General features: G+C 42.9%; 2 protein-coding genes across 2 annotated transcripts in view; one reads left to right on the top strand and one right to left on the bottom strand.

The window, feature by feature from the left end:
* LOC121551901 (transmembrane channel-like protein 5) overlaps nt 1-15320 on the top strand; it is a 31930-nt gene extending 16610 nt beyond the window's left edge. The window contains exon 10 of the mRNA XM_045210719.1: nt 15180-15320. Coding sequence (XP_045066654.1) covers nt 15180-15320 — 141 coding nt within the window. The remainder of the gene's footprint in view (nt 1-15179) is intronic.
* LOC123482539 (apoptosis regulator BAX-like) lies at nt 15015-15985 on the bottom strand. The gene has a single exon (XM_045210692.1). The coding sequence runs from the start codon at nt 15899-15901 to the stop codon at nt 15326-15328; it is 576 nt and encodes a 191-aa protein (XP_045066627.1). The 5' UTR covers nt 15902-15985; the 3' UTR covers nt 15015-15325.
* Between the last annotated feature and the right edge of the window lie 8579 nt (nt 15986-24564).

The raw sequence follows: 24564 nt of genomic DNA, 5'->3' as shown, positions 1-24564 counted from the left end.
GCCATAACCAGGGTCTGAGTTTCCCAGGAGAATCCAATACTTCCAGGGCCATAACCAGGGTCTGAGTTTCCCAGGAGAATCCAATACTTCCAGGGCCATAACCAGGGTCTGAGTTTCCCAGGAGAATCCAATACTTCCAGGGCCATAACCAGGGTCTGAGTTTCCCAGGAGAATCCAATACTTTCAGGGCCATAACCAGGGTCTGAGTTTCCCAGGAGAATCCAATACTTCCAGGGCCATAACCAGGGTCTGAGTTTTAAGAAAGTTGAAGTTCATTTACTGCATTTCTATACAGTTTAGAAACTCTAAAACGCTATATGTCCCCCGCCATTATCACCTTGGCTGCTGTAGCTTCCTTCAGCTCAGTCGATGTAAAAACTATCATTTAATACGTACAGAGGGATCTGTTAGCAGAAAAAACGATTTGAACAAAAAAGTTTAACAAATTAGTTTTGATTCTCAGAACATACTGTTTTGTAGTTTTACATCTGATTTCCTGTAGTTCTCCACACTTTGCCATAGAGTGGGGAGAATGTTAATACGATATCTGAGTCAGATTGACTAACAAAATCAATGGGGGCCCCCTGGAGGTCAGTGCACATGGATACGTGCCCTGCGTGCCCGGTCGGTAATTCGGCCATGATTACTGATATGTACCCTAGAGGTCAAAGTTCTGTTGACCTGAACATTCTGAAAATGTGTCTGATGGATAGTGGTGAATTTAAGCTTCCCAATGATATACAGTATGAGTGAGGGTATAAGTGAGCAACAACTTGTTGTGTACTGACATTGTTTGTCATAAGGGTGAAATCCCTGTGGGGGAAATTAGTGGGTAAGAGCGTTGCGCCAGTAACCGAAAGGTCGCTGGTTCTAATCCCCGAGCCGACTAGGTGAAAAATCTGTCGATGTGCCCTTAAGCAAGGCACTTAACCCTAATTGCTCCTGTAAGTCGCTCTGGATAAGAGCGTCTGCTAAATGACTAAAATGTAAATGTAAATGAAATCAATGAAATGGAGGGATGAAACACACGGAAGTCTACCATTGCTGCTCTGCTAACACACAGAAGGCTGCCTTCCTGCTCTGCTAACACACAGAAGGCTGCCTTCCTGCTCTGCTAACACACAGAAGACTGCCTTCCTGCTCTGCTAACACACAGAAGACTGCTATTGCTGCTCTGCTAACACACAGAAGGGTACCATTGCTGCTCTGCTAACACACAGAAGACTGCCGTTGCTGCTCTGCTAACACACAGAAGGCTGCCTTCCTGCTCTGCTAACACACAGAAGACTGCCTTCCTGCTCTGCTAACACACAGAAGACTGCTATTGCTGCTCTGCTAACACACAGAAGGGTACCATTGCTGCTCTGCTAACACACAGAAGACTGCCATTGCTGCTCTGCTAACACACAGAAGACTGCCATTGCTGCTCTGCTAACACACAGAAGGGTACCATTGCTGCTCTGCTAACACACAGAAGGCTGCCTTCCTGCTCTGCTAACACACAGAAGACTGCCATTGCTGCTCTGCTAACACACAGAAGGGTACCATTGCTGCTCTGCTAACACACAGAAGGCTGCCTTCCTGCTCTGCTAACACACAGAAGACTGCCATTGCTGCTCTGCTAACACACCGAAGGGTACCATTGCTGCTCTGCTAACACACAGAAGGCTGCCTTCCTGCTCTGCTAACACACAGAAGACTGCCATTGCTGCTCTGCTAACACACAGAAGACTGCCATTGCTGCTCTGCTAACACACAGAAGGCTGCCTTCCTGCTCTGCTAACACACAGAAGGCTGCCGTTGCTGCTCTGCTAACACACATTTTCCAACTCTAGGGACATAGACCTTCAAAATAATCACTATGAGACATCGTCTGCCCAAGTGAGCCAAACGGCCCAAATTTGGGAGTCTGGCTCATGAGTTAACTTTTGGGGGGATGGTGACCTTCTATAATATTGTTTAATATTATAGGGTAATATTATAATAATATAACTTTTTTACAGCAAACTCAGCTTATTGTCACCAAAAACATTGTTTTGTATGTAATGATGGTGATCCCTAATGTTGCTTAAAGGGGCCATCTGCGATTGCTACATCCATTTTTTGACTTTCAATTCGTGATATATAGCTATTGATTTATGGAGAGTATAATTGGTATAAACCTGGTAGTTTGGGTTCTGGATCCTGATTGGCTGAAACAGCATTTCAGCCGTGTGTATATCAGACAAATATACCGGGGATAAGACCCAAAAATACTTTATTTTTGTGTTGGTAACCTAACAAATGTATAATAGCAATAACGCACCTCAGGGGTTTGTGGTATATGGCCAATATACCACACCACGTCAGGCCTCACTGCTTAATTAATGCCTCATGAGCTTAGTTCAACTGTCTAACCCCATCAGAACCCAAAATATAAACTTGTTTTACAACATTGCTTGTAAACAAGGTAATTGTAAACAAACACTGTATAGCCTCAAAACATGTTAAAAACTATGGTTACATTTCTCCAGCCCCATCCCTCAGCTATTAACCTGTCACGAACGTTGAGAGACGGGTCAGACCAAGGTGCAGCGTGAAAAGCGTACATGTTTATTAAACTCAATAAACAAAACAAGAAACAACGTAACGTGAAGTCCTCAGGCTAAACACATACCAGCCTAACACGGAACATAAACAAGATCCCACAACTAAGGTAGGCAAACAGGCTACTAAAGTATGATCCCCAATCAGAGACAACGAGCGACAGCTGCCTCTGATTGGGAATCACACCCGGCCAAACCTAGAAATACACATCTAGATCCTAAACATAGAAATTCTAACATAGATCCTCACGCCCTGACCAAACTAACTAAAGACGACCGGCCTCTCAAGGCCAGGGCGTGACATAACCGAAACAGTGGTGGGGTGATGGCTTTGTTGTTGTTTGAACTGCAGGTTGCACCTATAATGTATGCATTTATTTTTATTGAACCTTTATTTTGACAGGGAGTCAATGCTGAGACCAAGGTCTCTTTTCCAGATTAGTCCTGTATAGCACCACAATACATATCAAAATACAATAAACACATTAAACTACACATTCATATACACATTAAAATACACATTATTATACACAACAATACACGAAAAGCAAAACACAATCATAAAAAACTGACACATTCTTCTGTAAAAAAGTCCCCTAACAACCGTCTGAAATGCCCTAGAAGGCACCAAATTCCTCCAATTTTAAAGTATATTGTAGATCATTCCACACGTAAGGAGCATGGAAATTAAATGCTGATTTACCTAACTCTCTGGACACCAAAGGAGTCTCCAGAGTTAACCAACCCTGTGAACAGGTTTGATAACTTGTCATTTTAAATCTTAACAGTGATGTTAGGTAAGTCGGAAGTTTGTGGAGCAGGGCTTTGTAAACAAAAAGAGTGTAATGATGTGATCTACGTGTCTTCAAAGAGGTCCAGCCGACCTTTTGGTAAAGAACACAATGATGAGTAATAAAACTGTCTCTTGTGATAAAACGAAGGTCGCTATGATAAACAGAATCACGGGGTTTAGGAGGAGAGGCAGCTGCACTTTGATAAATAGTATCACCATAACAACAGGTAGAAAGGCTGATAAATAGTATCACCATAATCACCAACAGGTAGAAAGGCTGATAAATAGTATCACCATAACAACAGGTAGAAAGGCTGATAAATAGTATCACCATAATCAACAACAGGTAGAAAGGCTGATAAATAGTATCACCATAACAACAGGTAGAAAGGCTGATAAATAGTATCACCATAATCAACAACAGGTAGAAAGGCTGATAAATAGTATCACCATAACAACAGGTAGAAAGGCTGATAAATAGTATCACCATAATCAACAACAGGTAGAAAGGCTGATAAATAGTATCACCATAATCAACAACAGGTAGAAAGGCTGATAAATAGTATCACCATAACAACAGGTAGAAAGGCTGATAAATAGTATCACCATAATCAACAACAGGTAGAAAGGCTGATAAATAGTATCACCATAATCACCAACAGGTAGAAAGGCTGATAAATAGTATCACCATAACAACAGGTAGAAAGGCTGATAAATAGTATCACCATAACAACAGGTAGAAAGGCTGATAAATAGTATCACCATAATCAACAACAGGTAGAAAGGCTGATAAATAGTATCACCATAATCAACAACAGGTAGAAAGGCTGATAAATAGTATCACCATAACAACAGGTAGAAAGGCTGATAAATAGTATCACCATAATCAACAACAGGTAGAAAGGCTGATAAATAGTATCACCATAACAACAGGTAGAAAGGCTGATAAATAGTATCACCATAATCAACAACAGGTAGAAAGGCTGATAAATAGTATCACCATAATCAACAACAGGTAGAAAGGCTGATAAATAGTATCACCATAATCAACAACAGGTAGAAAGGCTGATAAATAGTATCACCATAATCAACAACAGGTAGAAAGGCTGATAAATAGTATCACCATAACAACAGGTAGAAAGGCTGATAAATAGTATCACCATAATCAACAACAGGTAGAAAGGCTGATAAATAGTATCACCATAACAACAGGTAGAAAGGCTGATAAATAGTATCACCATAACAACAGGTAGAAAGGCTGATAAATAGTATCACCATAATCAACAACAGGTAGAAAGGCTGACTGCACAATCTGCTTCCTGCTGACTAGAGCGAGACCAGATATGAATTATTATTATTATTTTTTTTTTACAGAAACAATCGTAGTTTCTTAACAAGCTCAGTCGTATGTTTTTGAAATGATAAATCATTGTCAATCCAAATACCAAAATATTTGTATGCAGGGACTCGTTCTATTATAGAACCATCCGGTGAGTAAAGATGTAATCCATTTTAGACAAGCTTACGAGAACTTGATTACAAAATGTATTTCGTTTTGCGCGTATTAAGTAAAATTTTTTAATCAGTAAGGGCTTCCTGCACAACTGCAAAATGGGACTGTTGCCTTGTCACAGCCAGGTCAGCAGCTGGGGCCATTCCGTACATAATAGTATCATCCGCTTATAGATGACATTTTAGAAATAGTGAAAAGAACAGGTCGTAGTATCGACCCCTGCGGAACACCTTCATGTACTTACATTTGACATTTTAGTCATTTAGCTCTTATCCAGAGCGACTGACAGTTAGTGAGTGCATACATTTTTCATACTGCCCCCCCCCCCCGTGGGAATCGAACCCACAACCCTGGCGTTGCAAGCACCATGCTCTACCAACTGAGCTACAGGAGGCCCTACTTCAAGAAATTCAGACTTAACCCCATCAATCACGATGGCCTGAGTTCTGTCACTAGAATAGATAATCCGGAAACCATGAACAGGTGTCAGAGCTCAGGCCTATCGAGGACAACTTATTCAATAAAATAGCATGATCAACAGTATCAAAAGCTTTTGACAGGTCCACAAACAAAGCAGCACATTTCATTTTAGTGTCTAAAGCGTTGACAAGATCATTAACAACTAAAGTGGTTGCTGTAATAGTGCTATGCCCAGGCCTAAACCCTGATTGGTTTACATTCAAAATACATTTCTCAGTGGAAAAAAAGAGCGGAGTTGTACATTTACCAAGGATTCAAGAATCTTAGCTAGACAAGGAAGCCTTGAAATGGGGCGATAATTATTAAGATCACTACTATCCCCGCCCTTATGGAGTGGCAGCACAAGAGCTGATTTCCATACTTTTGGAATATTTCCTGATAACAATGTTAAATAAAACATTTGGGTTATTGAGCCAACAATAATGGGTGCTGCACACTGAAGCAGACCAGGATTCAATTGGTCGGCCTCAGTGGATTTATTGTTGTCTGTTGCTATCAAAAGCATCCAGGACTTATTTTTCTGTAAATAGCCTAAAAGAAAAGGTTTGAGTATAATTTCTCTGATCATTCAGCAAGTTTCCCCTATCAGCATCCAGCCCAATATCATTGTGAATAGGCTTAGAAGTTATTTTCAAATAAAATGGTGATTAAATGCATCAACGATGGCATTTTTTGTCTATAATTAGGCCCGTGTCTGAATTAATTTGTTGTGGCAGAGAGGAGGAAGAACCCTTTAGGAATTTGACAGTTTTCCAGAATTTAGCAGGGTTCCCATTATAATCCGAAAGAGCGGTTACATAATAATCAGATTTAGCCTTTCTGAATTGTCTTACACAATGATTCCTCAGTTGCTTAAAAGCTTGCCAGTCCAGGCCTAAGCCTGTGTTCCTGGCCTTGACCCAAGCGTCATCTCTTTAATGAATGACTTCTGATAATTCCGGAGTGTACCAGGCATTCAATCTACCTTTAACCCTTACATTTTGGAGGGATCATCCACAATAGTATTGAAGACATCTACAAAAAGGCTGAAAGCTAAATCAGGTTCAGGGATAGCTGAAATACAATCAAGGTCACTAAAATAAAGATAATGTAAAAAAACATGTTCACTGAAGTTCCTCTTTGTGATGATGTGAGGCTTCGATTTTTGAATTCTCGCATCTCTAACACAAACAGCTGGGCAATGGTCACTAATATCTTGGGCGAAGACACCAGTAGAAACATATTAATCTGGTGTATTCGTTCAAATAAGATCAATCAGAGTTGACTTTTAAGGATCTCTAGGGTTGGGCCATGTAGGCTTAGTCACCAGCTGGGTTAGGTTTAGATCATTACACGTCTTTTAGATTGTCTGAAGGCTGCATTTCCCAATCATAATTTAGGTCACCCAGGATAATAACTTCTGATTCAGTAAAAGAAGACAACAAGGTAGTTAACTCCTCGAGCGCACAAAGGTTAGCCGAGGGAGGACGGTAGACCCCTATAACAGTTATGGATACATTTTTCCCCAAACAAAGGCTTAAAGATAGTAGCAAAAAAAAATTAGCAAGGGAAATCAGCTCTGAACACATAACCGTCAATATTAATGTCCAGAATGTCCCCAGAGATCCAAGTTTCAGTCAATACCAGAATGTCCAGATTCGTCTGCATAGCCAAGATCTTGATGTAATCCAGTTTAGGAAGTAAGCTCCTAATGTTCAGATGCATCATCCCAAGGCCTTTTAAGATTTTTAGTCACATGGAGTCTCCAACTCAAACAGGCTACGTTCAATAGGCGGTTGCAGGCCCTGTCTGATGGTTGATATTGATATAGTTGGTATGGCTATAAGATTGCATAGAGCTCAGTGGAGGCTGCTGAGGGGAGAACGGCTCACAATAATGTCTGGAACGGAACGAATGGAAACCATGTGTTTGTTGTATTTGATACCATTCCACTCCAGCCATTACCACGAGCCCGTCCTCCCTAATTAACCTCCTGTGATAGAACTGCCCCATTTGGCCTATCCCTATTAGTAATAAAGGAAATAGTAGAAATAGGTTGGCACCATAGGCCCTGAGGCCGCAGCCAATGGCAATATGAGGAACTCTCAGAGTAACCAATGATGGAATGTTCTAAACGGACTTACATGGGCTTTGGTTGCTATCGTGCATCAGTCCAAGCCCTTGAAAAGGGAAGCTGAGTAATAACTTAGACTCACTCATTAGTCACACATTTAATCTGTATTATGTCCAGGGTTGGGGTCAATTCCATTTCAATTCTAGTCACTTCAGAAAGTAAACCAAATTCCAATTCCAAATGTTCCTCATTGAAAAGCATCGGAGAGAATTGGAATTTCAGTGTACTTCCTGAATTGACTGGAATTTAAATGGATTATCTACTCATTAAAATGCCTTCTATGCTGTAAGACAGGGAATAGCCTTTATCATATGATTGAGTCCTTTAGTTGTGTATTGTAGAGTTGAACCTAGAATTGGAATGAAATGATGCCACTTCCCTGTTTGCACATCGCCTAACTTGATCTGTATGTATCTGACCCGACTGAATACTGTTAGTGGCAAACACATACATTTGTTTTCCCTAATAAATAAAAAATGCTCTAGTCTCTTTGGGCTGTGTACATACTCCATAAAATGGATAGTCTGAGATTTGGGCAATTAAACCCTTTTCCTACTTCCCCAGAGTCAGATGAACTCATGGATACCATTTTTATGTCTCTGCAAGCAGAGGATGTCAGACTCAGGATGAAAACAATTAGAATCTGGGGCAGGGGGATTTTTAAATATTGTGACAATAGAGAGGGAATAATGATCAAATATTTATTTGGAGCAATAACTGTTATAGGAAGGGAATGATAGCAAAAGTAACGGCGACCATCTTTGATCAGTAACTGTAATGTTATTACTCAAATTGGAACAGTACTCTGATATATTACCCGAGTGGCGCAGTGGTCTAAGGCGCTGGTTCGAATCCAGGCTCTGTCGTAGCCGGCCACGACCCGGGAGACCCATGGGGCGGCGCGCAATTGGCCCAGCGTCGTCCAGGGTAGGGGAGGGAATGGCCGGCAGGGGATGTAGCTCAGTTGGTAGAGCATGGCGTTTGCAACGCCAGGGTTGTGGGTTCTATAAAAAAATAATGTATGTGCTAACTGTAAGTCGCTCTGGATAAGAGCGTCTGCTAAATGACTAAAATGTAAAATGTAAATTACTCATTACCGCAAAAAGTAATGTTACTGTAACGTTACCCCAACACTGACCCACGTACGCGCACACACAGAAACAATCTGCTACTATTGCTAAAGGTACACACACAGAAACTATCTGCTAGTATTGCTAAAGGTACACACACAGAAACTATCTGCTAGTATTGCTAAAGGTACACACACAGAAACTATCTGCTAATATTGCTAAAGGTACACACACAGAAACTATCTGCTAGTATTGCTAAAGGTACACACACAGAAACTATCTGCTAGTATTGCTAAAGGTACACACACAGAAACAATCTGCTAGTATTGCTAAAGGTACACACACACACAGAAACTATCTGCTAGTATTGCTAAAGGTACACACACACACAGAAACTATCTGCTAGTATTGCTAAAGGTACACACACACACACACAGAAACTATCTGCTAGTATTGCTAAAGGTACACACACACACAGAAACTATCTGCTAGTATTGCTAAAGGTACACACACACACAGAAACTATCTGCTAGTATTGCTAAAGGTACACACAGAAACTATCTGCTAGTATTGCTAAAGGTACACACACAGAAACTATCTGCTAGTATTGCTAAAGGTACACACACAGAAACGATCTGCTAGTATTGCTAAAGGTACACACACAGAAACTATCTGCTAGTATTGCTAAAGGTACACACACATAACCTATCTGCTAGTATTGCTAAAGGTACACACACACAGAAACTATCTGCTAGTATTGCTAAAGGTACACACACAGAAACTATCTACTAGTATTGCTAAAGGTACACACACAGAAACAATCTGCTAGTATTGCTAAAGGTACACACACAGAAACTATCTGCTAGTATTGCTAAAGGTACACACACAGAAACAATCTGCTAGTATTGCTAAAGGTACACACACAGAAACTATCTGCTAGTATTGCTAAAGATACACACACAGAAACTATCTGCTAGTATTGCTAAAGGTACACACACAGAAACAATCTGCTAGTGTTGCTAAAGGTACACACACAGAAACGATCTGCTAGTATTGCTAAAGGTACACACATAAACTATCTGCTAGTGTTGCTAAAGGTACACACACACACAGAAACTATCTGCTAGTATTGCTAAAGGTACACACACAGAAACTATCTGCTAGTGTTGCTAAAGGTACACACACAGAAACTACCTGCTAGTATTGCTAAAGGTACACACACATAAACTATCTGCTAGTATTGCTAAAGGTACACACACAGAAACTATCTGCTAGTATTGCTAAAGGTACACACACAGAAACTATCTGCTAGTATTGCTAAAGGTACACACACAGAAACTATCTGCTAGTATTGCTAAAGGTACACACACAGAAACTATCTGCTAGTATTGCTAAAGGTACACACAGAAACTATCTGCTAGTATTGCTAAAGGTACACACACAGAAACTATCTGCTAGTATTGCTAAAGGTACACACACAGAAACGATCTGCTAGTATTGCTAAAGGTACACACACAGAAACTATCTGCTAGTATTGCTAAAGGTACACACACATAACCTATCTGCTAGTATTGCTAAAGGTACACACACACAGAAACTATCTGCTAGTATTGCTAAAGGTACACACACAGAAACTATCTACTAGTATTGCTAAAGGTACACACACAGAAACAATCTGCTAGTATTGCTAAAGGTACACACACAGAAACTATCTGCTAGTATTGCTAAAGGTACACACACAGAAACAATCTGCTAGTATTGCTAAAGGTACACACACAGAAACTATCTGCTAGTATTGCTAAAGGTACACACACAGAAACTATCTGCTAGTATTGCTAAAGGTACACACACAGAAACAATCTGCTAGTGTTGCTAAAGGTACACACACAGAAACGATCTGCTAGTATTGCTAAAGGTACACACATAAACTATCTGCTAGTGTTGCTAAAGGTACACACACACACACAGAAACTATCTGCTAGTATTGCTAAAGGTACACACACAGAAACTATCTGCTAGTGTTGCTAAAGGTACACACACAGAAACTACCTGCTAGTATTGCTAAAGGTACACACACATAAACTATCTGCTAGTATTGCTAAAGGTACACACACAGAAACTATCTGCTAGTATTGCTAAAGGTACACACACAGAAACTATCTGCTAGTATTGCTAAAGGTACACACACAGAAACTATCTGCTAGTATTGCTAAAGGTACACACACAGAAACTATCTGCTAGTATTGCTAAAGGTACACACACAGAAACTATCTGCTAGTATTGCTAAAGGTACACACACAGAAACAATCTGCTAGTATTGCTAAAGGTACACACACAGAAACTATCTGCTAGTATTGCTAAAGGTACACACACAGAAACTATCTGCTAGTATTGCTAAAGGTACACACACAGAAACTATCTGCTACTATTGCTAAAGGTACACACACAGAAACGATCTGCTAGTATTGCTAAAGGTACACACACAGAAACTATCTGCTAGTGTTGCTAAAGGTACACACACAGAAACTACCTGCTAGTATTGCTAAAGGTACACACACAGAAACAATCTGCTAGTGTTGCTAAAGGTACACACACAGAAACGATCTGCTAGTATTGCTAAAGGTACACACATAAACTATCTGCTAGTGTTGCTAAAGGTACACACACACACAGAAACTATCTGCTAGTATTGCTAAAGGTACACACACAGAAACTATCTGCTAGTGTTGCTAAAGGTACACACACAGAAACTACCTGCTAGTATTGCTAAAGGTACACACACATAAACTATCTGCTAGTATTGCTAAAGGTACACACACATAAACTATCTGCTAGTATTGCTAAAGGTACACACACAGAAACTATCTGCTAGTATTGCTAAAGGTACACACACAGAAACTATCTGCTAGTATTGCTAAAGGTACACACACAGAAACTATCTGCTAGTATTGCTAAAGGTACACACAGAAACTATCTGCTAGTATTGCTAAAGGTACACACACAGAAACTATCTGCTAGGTATTGCTAAAGGTACACACACAGAAACGATCTGCTAGTATTGCTAAAGGTACACACACAGAAACTATCTGCTAGTATTGCTAAAGGTACACACACATAACCTATCTGCTAGTATTGCTAAAGGTACACACACACAGAAACTATCTGCTAGTATTGCTAAAGGTACACACACAGAAACTATCTACTAGTATTGCTAAAGGTACACACACAGAAACAATCTGCTAGTATTGCTAAAGGTACACACACAGAAACTATCTGCTAGTATTGCTAAAGGGTACACACACAGAAACAATCTGCTAGTATTGCTAAAGGTACACACACAGAAACTATCTGCTAGTATTGCTAAAGGTACACACACAGAAACTATCTGCTAGTATTGCTAAAGGTACACACACAGAAACAATCTGCTAGTGTTGCTAAAGGTACACACACAGAAACGATCTGCTAGTATTGCTAAAGGTACACACATAAACTATCTGCTAGTGTTGCTAAAGGTACACACACACACAGAAACTATCTGCTAGTATTGCTAAAGGTACACACACAGAAACTATCTGCTAGTGTTGCTAAAGGTACACACACAGAAACTACCTGCTAGTATTGCTAAAGGTACACACACATAAACTATCTGCTAGTATTGCTAAAGGTACACACACAGAAACTATCTGCTAGTATTGCTAAAGGTACACACACAGAAACTATCTGCTAGTATTGCTAAAGGTACACACACAGAAACTATCTGCTACTATTGCTAAAGGTACACACACAGAAACGATCTGCTAGTATTGCTAAAGGTACACACACAGAAACTATCTGCTAGTATTGCTAAAGGTACACACACAGAAACTATCTGCTAGTATTGCTAAAGGTACACACACAGAAACTATCTGCTAGTATTGCTAAAGGTACAGACACAGAAACTATCTGCTAGTATTGCTAAAGGTACACACACAGAAACTATCTGCTAGTATTGCTAAAGGTACACACACAGAAACTATCTGCTAGTATTGCTAAAGGTACACACACAGAAACTATCTGCTAGTATTGCTAAAGGTACACACACAGAACCTATCTGCTAGTATTGCTAAAGGTACACACACACAGAAACTATCTGCTAGTATTGCTAAAGGTACACACACAGAAACTATCTGCTAGTATTGCTAAAGGTACACACACAGAAACTATCTGCTAGTATTGCTAAAGGTACACACACAGAAACTATCTGCTATTATTGCTAAAGGTACACACACACAGAAACTATCTGCTAGTATTGCTAAAGGTACACACAGAAACTATCTGCTAGTATTGCTAAAGGTACACACACACAGAATGTGATACAACATGTTCAGTCTTGAACTGAGGTGTGTGCATTCACTCTACCTGTTAGACTGCATGGTTACACACCTACACACACACACACACACATTACACCACACCACACACACACACACACACATAACACCACACCACACACACACACACAGACACACACACACACACACACACACACACAGAAACAAACACACACAGAAACAAACACACACACACACACACACAGACACAGACACGCACACGCACACGCACACACACACTGTCATAGTTAGCCAAAGTATTTTTCACTTCTCCAAAAAAATACAACACTTCCCTGTTCTGTTCAGTGTGTGGTAACTATTCCAAATACAACACTCCTAGAACACACACACGAACACACACATCAACAAACACATCAACAAACACACCAACACACGCAACAGTTAATGACAAACACACAAACGTGTTTTGAAGAAAACACGTTTGTGTGTTTGTCATTAATTGTTTTTATAGACATTGGGTCAGATTAGGGCTGTGGCGGTCATGAAATGTTGTCAGCCGGTGATTGTCAAGCAAATAACTGCCAGTCTCTCGGTAATTGACCGTTAATTAACATACCGGTAAACACATTTAGCATCTCCTGGCTTCCACGCTTAACCTACAAGTCACTGATGCAGACCTTTGCAACATCTACATTTTAAAAAGTCTAATAAATCCAGTTAATATAGCCTACACCATCACAATAAATCCATTATTTATTTTAGACAGGTCTATAGAAACATGATATGAAGAAAATGTAGTCTATTTCAGAAGAACAGAATAGCATACTCTGAGTTGTCCTTATGTTAGGCCCTGATCTGGCTATGCCATATGGCTGTGGGCTACACTAGTTCATTTAGCAAACAAGATTTGCTTAGAATTCCGTGGCATTATTTTTTATTATTTTATAGTATGAAGAATACAATTGAACATAGCTGAATAAAATAGAAAGGATATTTTCTCCAAATGATTTGAGGGAGTGAGCATATGTGGCTATTCTGTGTTGAGCGTTTAACAAAGAAACAGGTCCTCCTATATACTTAATTTAGAGTTATTTATGCAACTTCAGTTGTGATTCAAACGTTGGGCTATATGTTTAGATTTGTTATACATTCTATGGCATTGCTAAAGGTACACACACAGAAACAATCTGCTACTATTGCTAAAGGTACACACACAGAAACTATCTGCTAGTATTGCTAAAGGTACACACACAGAAACTATCTGCTAGTATTGCTAAAGGAACACACACACAGAAACTATCTGCTAGTATTGCTAAAGGTACACACACACAGAAACGATCTGCTAGTATTGCTAAAGGTACACACACACAGAAACGATCTGCTAGTATTGCTAAAGGTACACATTACAGAGAGCGTTTAACAAAGAAACAGGTCCTCCTATATACTTAATTTAGAGTTATTTATGCAACTTTAGTTGTGATTCAAACATTGGGCTATATGTTTAGATTTTTAATACATTATATGGCTGCATGATGCGACTCTAATGATTATTTTTTTTGTGCAAGCTGTACACACTTCATCAGTCACGCATTCACAATTTGACAAGCACTTGATAATGCCTCGAATTATCCAGCGGCATCCTCTTTGTGTGGCCGTAATCCCCCCCCTAAAACAATCCAGGTGTTTTGCAGCCGGTGGCCATTGTGCCCTTTGGGCTGAATATAATAATTAGAATGTGTGTGTATATCTTCTTCCTCTATGCATGGATGTAACAGCTATATACATAATCAACAGCAATACTTATTTTCCACCATAATTTGCAAATAAATTCATAAAAAATCCTACAATGTGATTTACTGGAATTTTTTTTCTCAATTTGTCTGTCATAGTTGACGTGTACCTATGATGAAAATTACAGGCCTCTCTCATCTTTTTAAGTGGGAGAACTTGCACAATTGGTGGCTGACTAAATACTTTTTTCCCCCACTGTATATATGTTTTTTCCCCACTGTATATATGTTTTTATATGTATGTATATATATGTATGAGCAAAAAAACATATGGGGGATTGGAAGTGATGCAGACAATTACATTGATGGAAGTTACAATCTATCTGCAATATTAAAGCTGATCTACCCCCTTAAAAATTTAAGAAAAATATATTTTTTTACAATAATTCTCCAGTATGCTATGGCCGCAGCACATCTCCCTGTAAAGAGTTCAGAGATGTTTCTTCCGGTATGCTATGGCCGCAGCACATCTCCCTGTAAAGAGTTCAGAGATGTGTCCTCCAGTATGCTATGGCAGGAGAACTTCTCCCTGTAAAGAGTTCAGAGATGTGTCCTCCAGTATGCTATGGCAGGAGAACTTCTCCCTGTAAAGAGTTCAGAGATGTGTCCTCCAGTATGCTATGGCAGGAGAACTTCTCCCTGTAAAGAGTTCAGAGATGTTTTCTCCAGTATGCTATGGCTGCAGCACAAGCCAGTGAAGCCAGGAGCGTCAAGCTACACCACCACGCCACCTTTCGGACCGCTATCCATACTAACTGACGACTGATCCAAGAGTAATGGTTTTCCCTGATGAACTGTAGAGACCAGTTGATAATGGTAACCATGACTTGGGGTTGGTTCTGTGTGTGCGCTTTGTGAATAAGCATATAGACCAGGAAATAAAGGGATGCCACTTTGCCCCAGTTGATTCCATCTCTGAATAACTCCTTGGCCACTGAAATGAACAAATCCTGGAAACAATTGACCTGGACATGACTTATTAAGTGTTGAAGCTCAGCATTTCTCTCCAGTTCCTCAGTAGTCCTCAGTAGCACGTCCACCATCTCTTTTATCCCATGATCCTGTAGTTCATTGGGTGTTCCACCCAGCTCTTCAGGAGACAGCTGGATCCCTTCTGCTCTGAACCTCGCTATAACGTAGCCTCTCAGAACTACAGCTGCTAGCGCCATTATCCTGTCATCTACGACACAATCTTCACCTCCGACCTCACCGTGAGCCTCCTCCATAGATGCGTAGATAACGTAGCGGTGGTCTTATCAACCGATGTCACGGCTGTTTACACCGTTCGCTCGAGTAGAATAGGCTGTCCACCACAGACTGAACAGAACAGAACAGAACAGGGAAGTCTTTTTCTGGGAAGCTAAGACTCTGTGTGTGTGGGGGTTGTGTGTGTGTGTGTGTGTGTGTGTGTGTGTGTGTGTGTGTGTGTGTGTGTTGCTAACTATGACATGCAGACATGCAGTCTAACAGGTTGAGCGAAAGCCACATCAGCCTGTGTGTAGAGTGTACTGGCAAAAATGCCAGAACCACACGGGGGGACCTAGTGAATGACCTGCAGAGAGCTGGGACCAAAGTAACAAAGCCTACCATCAGTAACACACTACGCCGCCAGGGACTCAAATCCTGCAGTGCCAGACGTGTCCCCCTGCTTAAGCCAGTACATGTCCAGGCCCGTCTGAAGTTTGCTAGAGTGCATTTGGATGATCCAGAAGAGGATTGGGGGAATGTCATATGGTCAGATGAAACCAAAATATAACTTTTTGGTAAAAACTCAACTCGTCGTGTTTGGAGGACAAAGAATGCTGAGTTGCATCCAAAGAACACCATACCTACTGTGAAGCATGGGCTGTTTTTCTGCAAAGGGACCAGGACAACTGATCCGTGTAAAGGAAAGAATGAATGGGGCCATGTATCGTGAGATTTTGAGTGAAAACCTCCTACCATCAGCAAGGGCATTGAAGATGAAATGTGGCTGGGTCTTTCAGCATGACAATGATCCCAAACACACCGCCCGGGCAACGAAGGAGTGGCTTCGTAAGAAGCATTTCAAGGTCCTGGAGTGGCCTAGCCAGTCTCCAGATCTCAACCCCATAGAAAATCTTTGGAGGGAGTTGAAAGTCTGTGTTGCCCAGCGACAGCCCCAAAACATCACTGCTCTAGAGGAGATCTGCATGGAGGAATGGGCCAAAATACCAGCAACAGTGTGTGAAAACCTTGTGAAGACTTACAGAAAACATTTGACCTGTGTCATTGCCAACAAAGGGTATATAACAAAGTATTGAGAAACTTTTGTTATTGACCAAATAGTTATTTTCCACCATAATTTGCAAATAAATTCATTAAAAATCCTACAATGTGATTTTCTGGATTTTCTCATTTTGTCTGTCATGGTTGACGTGTACCTATGATGAAAATTACAGGCCTCTCTCATCTTTTTAAGTGGGAGAACTTGCACAATTGGTGGCTGACTAAATACTTTTTTCCCCCACTGTACACTTAGGTTGGAGTCATTCAAACTCGTTTTTCAACCACTCCACAAATGTCTTGTTAACAAACGATAGTTTTAGCAAGTCGGTTAGGACATCTACTTTGTGCATGACACAAGTAATTTTTCCAACAATTGTTTACAGACAGATAATTTCACTTATAATTCACTGTATCACAAGTCCAGTGGGTCAGAAGTTTACATACACTAAGTTGACTGTGCCTTTAAACAGCTTGAAAAATTCCAGAAAATGATGTCATGGCTTTAGAAGCTTCTGATAGGCTAATTGACATCATTTGAGTCAATTGGAGGTGTACCTGTGGATGTATTTCAAGGCCTACCTTCAAACTCAGTGCCTCTTTGCTTGACATCATGGGAAAATCAAAGGAAATCAGCCAAGACCTCAGAAAAAAAATGGTAGACCTCCACAGGTCTGGTTCATCCTTGGGAGCAATTTCCAAACGCCTGAAGGTACCACGTTCATTGTACAAACAATAGTACGCAAGTATAAACACCATGGGACCACGCAGCCGTCATACCGCTCAGGAAGGAGACGCGTTCTGTCTCCTAGAGATGAATGTACTTTGGTGCAAAAAGTGCAAATCAATCCCAGAACAATGGCAAAGGACCTTGTGAAGATGCTGGAGGAAACAGGTACAAAAGTATCTATAGCCACAGTAAAACAAGTCCTATATCGACATAACCTGAAAGGCCGCTCAGCAAGGAAGAAGCCACTGCTCCAAAACCTCCATAAAAAAGCCAGACTACGGTTTGCAACTGCACATGGGGACAAAGATCGTACTTTTTGGAGAAATGTCCTCTCGTCTGATGAAACAAAAATAGAACTGTTTGGCCTTAATGACCATCGTTATGTTTGGAGGAAAAAGGGGGTTGCTTGCAAGCTGAAGAACACCATCCCAACCGTGAAGCACAGGGGTGGCAGCATCATGCTGTGGGGGTGCTTTGCTGCAGGAGGGACTGGTGCACTTCACAAAATAGATGGCATCATGAGGAAGGAAAATTATGTGGATATATTGAAGCAACATCTCAAGACATCAGTCAGGAAGTTAAAGCTTGGTCGCAAATGGGTCTTCCAAATGGACAATGACCCCAAGCATACTTCCAAAGTTGTGGAAAAATGGCTTAAGGACAACAAAGTCAAGGTATTGGAGTGGCCATCACAAAGCCCTGACCTCAATCCTATAGAAAAGTTGTGGGAAGAACTGAAAAGGCGTGTGCGAGCAAGGAGGCCTACAAACCTGACTCAGTTACACCAGATCTGTCAGGAGGAAAGGGCCAAAATTCACCCAACTTATTGTGGGAAGCTTGTGGAAGGCTACCCGAAACGTTTGACCCAAGTTAAACAATTTAAAGGCAATGTTAACAAATACGAATTGAGTGTATGTAAACTTCTGACCCACTGGGAATGTGATGAAAGAAATAAAAGCTGAAATAAATCATTCGCTCTACTATTATTCTGACATTTCACATTCTTAAAATAAAGTGGTGATCCTAACTGACCTAAGACAAGGAATCTTTACTAGGATTAAATGTCAGGAATTGTGAAAAACTGAGTTTAAATATATTTGGCTAAGGTGTATGTAAACTTCCGACTTCAACTGTATTTTTAAAAGGACTCAGGCATGGACAAATATGCTTGAGTTCAAACCAAAATAATATATATATTTTTAAAAGGACATTAATAGAATCTATCCCAAATGGCACCCTATTCCTTATTTAGTGCACTACTTTTGACCAGGCCTGGCACCCTATTCCTTATTTAGTGCACTACTTTTGACCAGGCCTGGCACCCTATTCCTTATTTAGTGCACTACTTTTGACCAGGCCTGGCACCCTATTCCTTATTTAGTGCACTACTTTTGACCAGGCCTAGAACCCTATTCCTTATTTAGTGAACTACTTTTGACCAGGACCTGGCACCCTATTCCTTATTTAGTGCACTACTTTTGAATAGGACCTGGCACCCTATTCCTTATTTAGTGCACTACTTTTGACCAGGCCTGGCACCCTATTCCTTATTTAGTGCACTACTTTTCACCAGGGCCTAGAACCCTATTCCTTATTTAGTGCACTACTTTTGATCAGGACCTGGCACCCTATTCCTTATTTAGTGCACTACTTTTGAATAGGACCTGGCACCCTATTCCTTATTTAGTGCACTACTTCTGACCAGGCCTGGCACCCTATTCCTTATTTAGTGCACTACTTTTCACCAGGGCCTAGAACCCTATTCCTTATTTAGTGCACAACATTTCTGTTGTGGCCCCGGACAAACTCACCTGATTCAACTCATTGAGGGCTTGATGATTAGTTGACAAGTTGAATCAGGTGTGCTTGGCCGGGGCCACAACAGAAATGTGTGGTGTTGGGGGGTACTGGAGGCCTGGAGTAGAGAAACACTGCCCTATACAGTACACTTCTTTTGACTAGACGCCGATTTAATGACAGTAACAGCAAAGAGTCGCCAGATTTGTATTGAAACCTCTAACTGTTGATTTGTATTGAAACCTCTAACTGTTGATTTGTATTGAAACCTCTAACTGTTGATTTGTATTGAAACCTCTAACTGTTGATTTGTATTGAAACCTCTAACTGTTGATTTGTATTAAAACCTCTAACTGTTGATTTGTATTGAAACCTCTAACTGTTGATTTGTATTAAAACCTCTTAACTGTTGATTTGTATTGAAACCTCTAACTGTTGATTTGTATTGAAACCTCTTACTGTTGATTTGTATTAAAACCTCTTAACTGTTGATTTGTATTGAAACCTCTAACTGTTGATTTGTATTGAAACCTCTAACTGTTGATTTGTATTGAAACCTCTAACTGTTGATTTGTATTGAAACCTCTAACTGTTGATTTGTATTGAAACCTCTAACTGTTGATTTGTATTGAAACCTCTTACTGTTGATTTGTATTAAAACCTCTTAACTGTTGATTTGTATTGAAAACCTCTAACTCTGACCTTGTAGCTCCGTTGAGTAGGCTATTGCATGCAAAAGGCATCCTGGGGGGCTGGGGGAACAGACAGAATGAAACACACACACACACACACACACACACACTTGTGTCCATCTTAATAGCTGTTTTTGTCTAGGAGTCTCTATGGGAGAGCAGAGTAGAGAGAGAGCTGTCTGTATCAGACAGGATGAGGGCCTGTCTGGTCCGTCTGGCTGTCTGGCTTCTGTCTGTCTGTCTGGCTGCTGGTGCCTGTTTGGCTGTCAACTACCTCTGTCAACACAACCTGCAGGTCAGTAGCACACTCATATACACACACACACACACACACACACACACACTCACACAGACACACACACTCTAACACACACTCACACAGACACACAGTGTAATGTGTTGCACTGTCACCTGGAACTACCTCTGTAAATATGTTTGTTTACTGTGAATGTGGTGTGTGTTTTTGTGTGTGTGCGTCCATGCGATGTGTGTGTGTGTGTGCGTCCATGCGGTGTGTGTGTGTGTCCATGCGATGTGTGTGTGTGTGTGCGTCCATGCGATGTGTGTGTGTGTGTGCGTCCATGCGGTGTGTGTGTGTGTGTGCGTCCATGCGGTGTGTGTGTGTGTGTGTGTCCATGCGGTGTGTGTGTGTGTGTGCGTCCATGCGGTGTGTGTGTGTGTGTGCGTCCATGCGGTGTGTGTGTGTTCCTCCAGTGTGTGGTAGCGTCCCCCAGTCCAGAGGATGTCCTGACAGAGGCCTGGTCTCTGCTGCTGCCTGTAGGAGTGTGTGTCCTCAACACCTTCATATCACTACTCTACGCACACACACAGAGACTGGAGCGCTACGATAGCACGCACACGCGTGTCTACGTCACGGTACTCAGGTAACACACACACACACACAGAGACTGGAGCGCTACGATAGCTCACACACGCGTGTCTACGTCACGGTACTCAGGTAACACACACACACACAGAGACTGGAGCGCTACGATAGCACGCACACGCGTGTCTACGTCACGGTACTCAGGTAACACACACACACACACAGAGACTGGAGCGCTACGATAGCACACACACGCGTGTCTACGTCACGGTACTCAGGTAACACACACACACACACAGAGACTGGAGCGCCACGATAGCTCACACACGCGTGTCTACGTCACGGTACTCAGGTAACACACACACACACAGAGACTGGAGCGCTACGATAGCACGCACACGCGTGTCTACGCCACGGTACTCAGGTAACACACACACACACACAGAGACTGGAGCGCTACGATAGCTCACACACGCGTGTCTACGTCACGGTACTCAGGTAACACACACACACACAGAGACTGGAGCGCTACGATAGCACGCACACGCGTGTCTACGTCACGGTACTCAGGTAACACACACACACACAGAGACTGGAGCGCTACGATAGCACGCACACGCGTGTCTACGCCACGGTACTCAGGTAACACACACACACACAGAGACTGGAGCGCTACGATAGCACGCACACGCGTGTCTACGTCACGGTACTCAGGTAACACACACACACACAGAGACTGGAGCGCTACGATAGCACGCACACGCGTGTCTACGTCACGGTACTCAGGTAACACACACACACACAGAGACTGGAGCGCTACGATAGCACGCACACGCGTGTCTACGTCACGGTACTCAGGTAACACACACACACACACACACAGAGACTGGAGCGCTACGATAGCACGCACACGCGTGTCTACGTCACGGTACTCAGGTAACACACACACACACAGAGACTGGAGCGCTACGATAGCACACACACGCGTGTCTACGTCACGGTACTCAGGTAACACACACACAGAGACTGGAGCGCTACGATAGCACGCACACGCGTGTCTACGTCACGGTACTCAGGTAACACACACACACACACAGAGACTGGAGCGCTACGATAGCACGCACACGCGTGTCTACGTCACGGTACTCAGGTAACACACACACACACAGAGACTGGAGCGCTACGATAGCACGCACACGCGTGTCTACGTCACGGTACTCAGGTAACACACACACACACAGAGACTGGAGCGCTACGATAGCACGCACACGCGTGTCTACGTCACGGTACTCAGGTAACACACACACACACAGAGACTGGAGCGCTACGATAGCACGCACACGCGTGTCTACGTCACGGTACTCAGGTAACACACACACACACACAGAGACTGGAGCGCTACGATAGCTCACACACGCGTGTCTACGTCACGGTACTCAGGTAACACACACACACACAGAGACTGGAGCGCTACGATAGCACGCACACGCGTGTCTACGTCACGGTACTCAGGTAACACACACACACACAGAGACTGGAGCGCTACGATAGCTCACACACGCGTGTCTACGTCACGGTACTCAGGTAACACACACACACACACAGAGACTGGAGCGCTACGATAGCTCACACACGCGTGTCTACGTCACGGTACTCAGGTAACACACACACACACACACACAGAGACTGGAGCGCTACGATAGCTCACACACGCGTGTCTACGTCACGGTACTCAGGTAACACACACACACACACAGAGACTGGAGCGCTACGATAGCACGCACACGCGTGTCTACGTCACAGTACTCAGGTAACACACACACACACAGAGACTGGAGCGCTACGATAGCACGCACACGCGTGTCTACGTCACGGTACTCAGGTAACACACACACACACACAGAGACTGGAGCGCTACGATAGCACGCACACGCGTGTCTACGTCACGGTACTCAGGTAACACACACACACACACAGAGACTGGAGCGCTACGATAGCACACACACGCGTGTCTACGTCACGGTACTCAGGTAACACACACACACAGAGACTGGAGCGCTACGATAGCGCGCACACGCGTGTCTACGTCACGGTACTCAGGTAACACACACACACACAGAGACTGGAGCGCTACGATAGCACGCACACGCGTGTCTACGTCACGGTACTCAGGTAACACACACACACACACACAGAGACTGGAGCGCTACGATAGCTCACACACGCGTGTCTACGTCACGGTACTCAGGTAACACACACACAGAGACTGGAGCGCTACGATAGCTCACACACGCGTGTCTACGTCACGGTACTCAGGTAACACACACACACACACACACAGAGACTGGAGCGCTACGATAGCACACACACGCGTGTCTACGTCACGGTACTCAGGTAACACACACACAGAGACTGGACCGCTACGATAGCACACACACGCGTGTCTACGTCACGGTACTCAGGTAACACACACACACAGAGACTGGAGCGCTACGATAGCTCACACACGCGTGTCTACGTCACGGTACTCAGGTAACACACACACACACACAGAGACTGGAGCGCTACGATAGCACACACACGCGTGTCTACGTCACGGTACTCAGGTAACACACACACACAGAGACTGGAGCGCTACGATAGCGCGCACACGCGTGTCTACGTCACGGTACTCAGGTAACACACACACACACAGAGACTGGAGCGCTACGATAGCACGCACACGCGTGTCTACGTCACGGTACTCAGGTAACACACACACACACACACAGAGACTGGAGCGCTACGATAGCTCACACACGCGTGTCTACGTCACGGTACTCAGGTAACACACACACACACAGAGACTGGAGCGCTACGATAGCTCACACACGCGTGTCTACGTCACGGTACTCAGGTAACACACACACACACACACACAGAGACTGGAGCGCTACGATAGCACACACACGCGTGTCTCACGTCACGGTACTCAGGTAACACACACACAGAGACTGGACCGCTACGATAGCACACACCACGCGTGTCTACGCCACGGTACTCAGGTAACACACACACACACAGAGACTGGAGCGCCACGATAGCTCACACACGCGTGTCTACGTCACGGTACTCAGGTAACACACACACACACACAGAGACTGGAGCGCTACGATAGCACACACACGCGTGTCTCACGTCACGGTACTCAGGTAACACACACACACAGAGACTGGAGCGCTACGATAGCACGCACACGCGTGTCTACGTCACGGTACTCAGGTAACACACACACACACACACAGAGACTGGAGCGCTACGATAGCTCACACACGCGTGTCTACGTCACGGTCCTCAGGTAACACACACACACACAGAGACTGGAGCGCTACGATAGCTCACACACGCGTGTCTACGTCACGGTACTCAGGTAACACACACACACACAGAGACTGGAGCGCTACGATAGCACACACACGCGTGTCTACGTCACGGTACTCAGGTAACACACACACACACAGAGACTGGAGCGCTACGATAGCACACACACACGCGTGTCTACGTCACGGTACTCAGGTAACACACACACACACAGAGACTGGAGCGCTACGATAGCTCACA

This window comes from Coregonus clupeaformis, chromosome 35, assembly GCF_020615455.1.
Source record: "Coregonus clupeaformis isolate EN_2021a chromosome 35, ASM2061545v1, whole genome shotgun sequence".
Classification (NCBI taxonomy): domain Eukaryota; kingdom Metazoa; phylum Chordata; class Actinopteri; order Salmoniformes; family Salmonidae; genus Coregonus; species Coregonus clupeaformis.
This window is presented reverse-complemented; position numbering and strand designations above follow the sequence as displayed.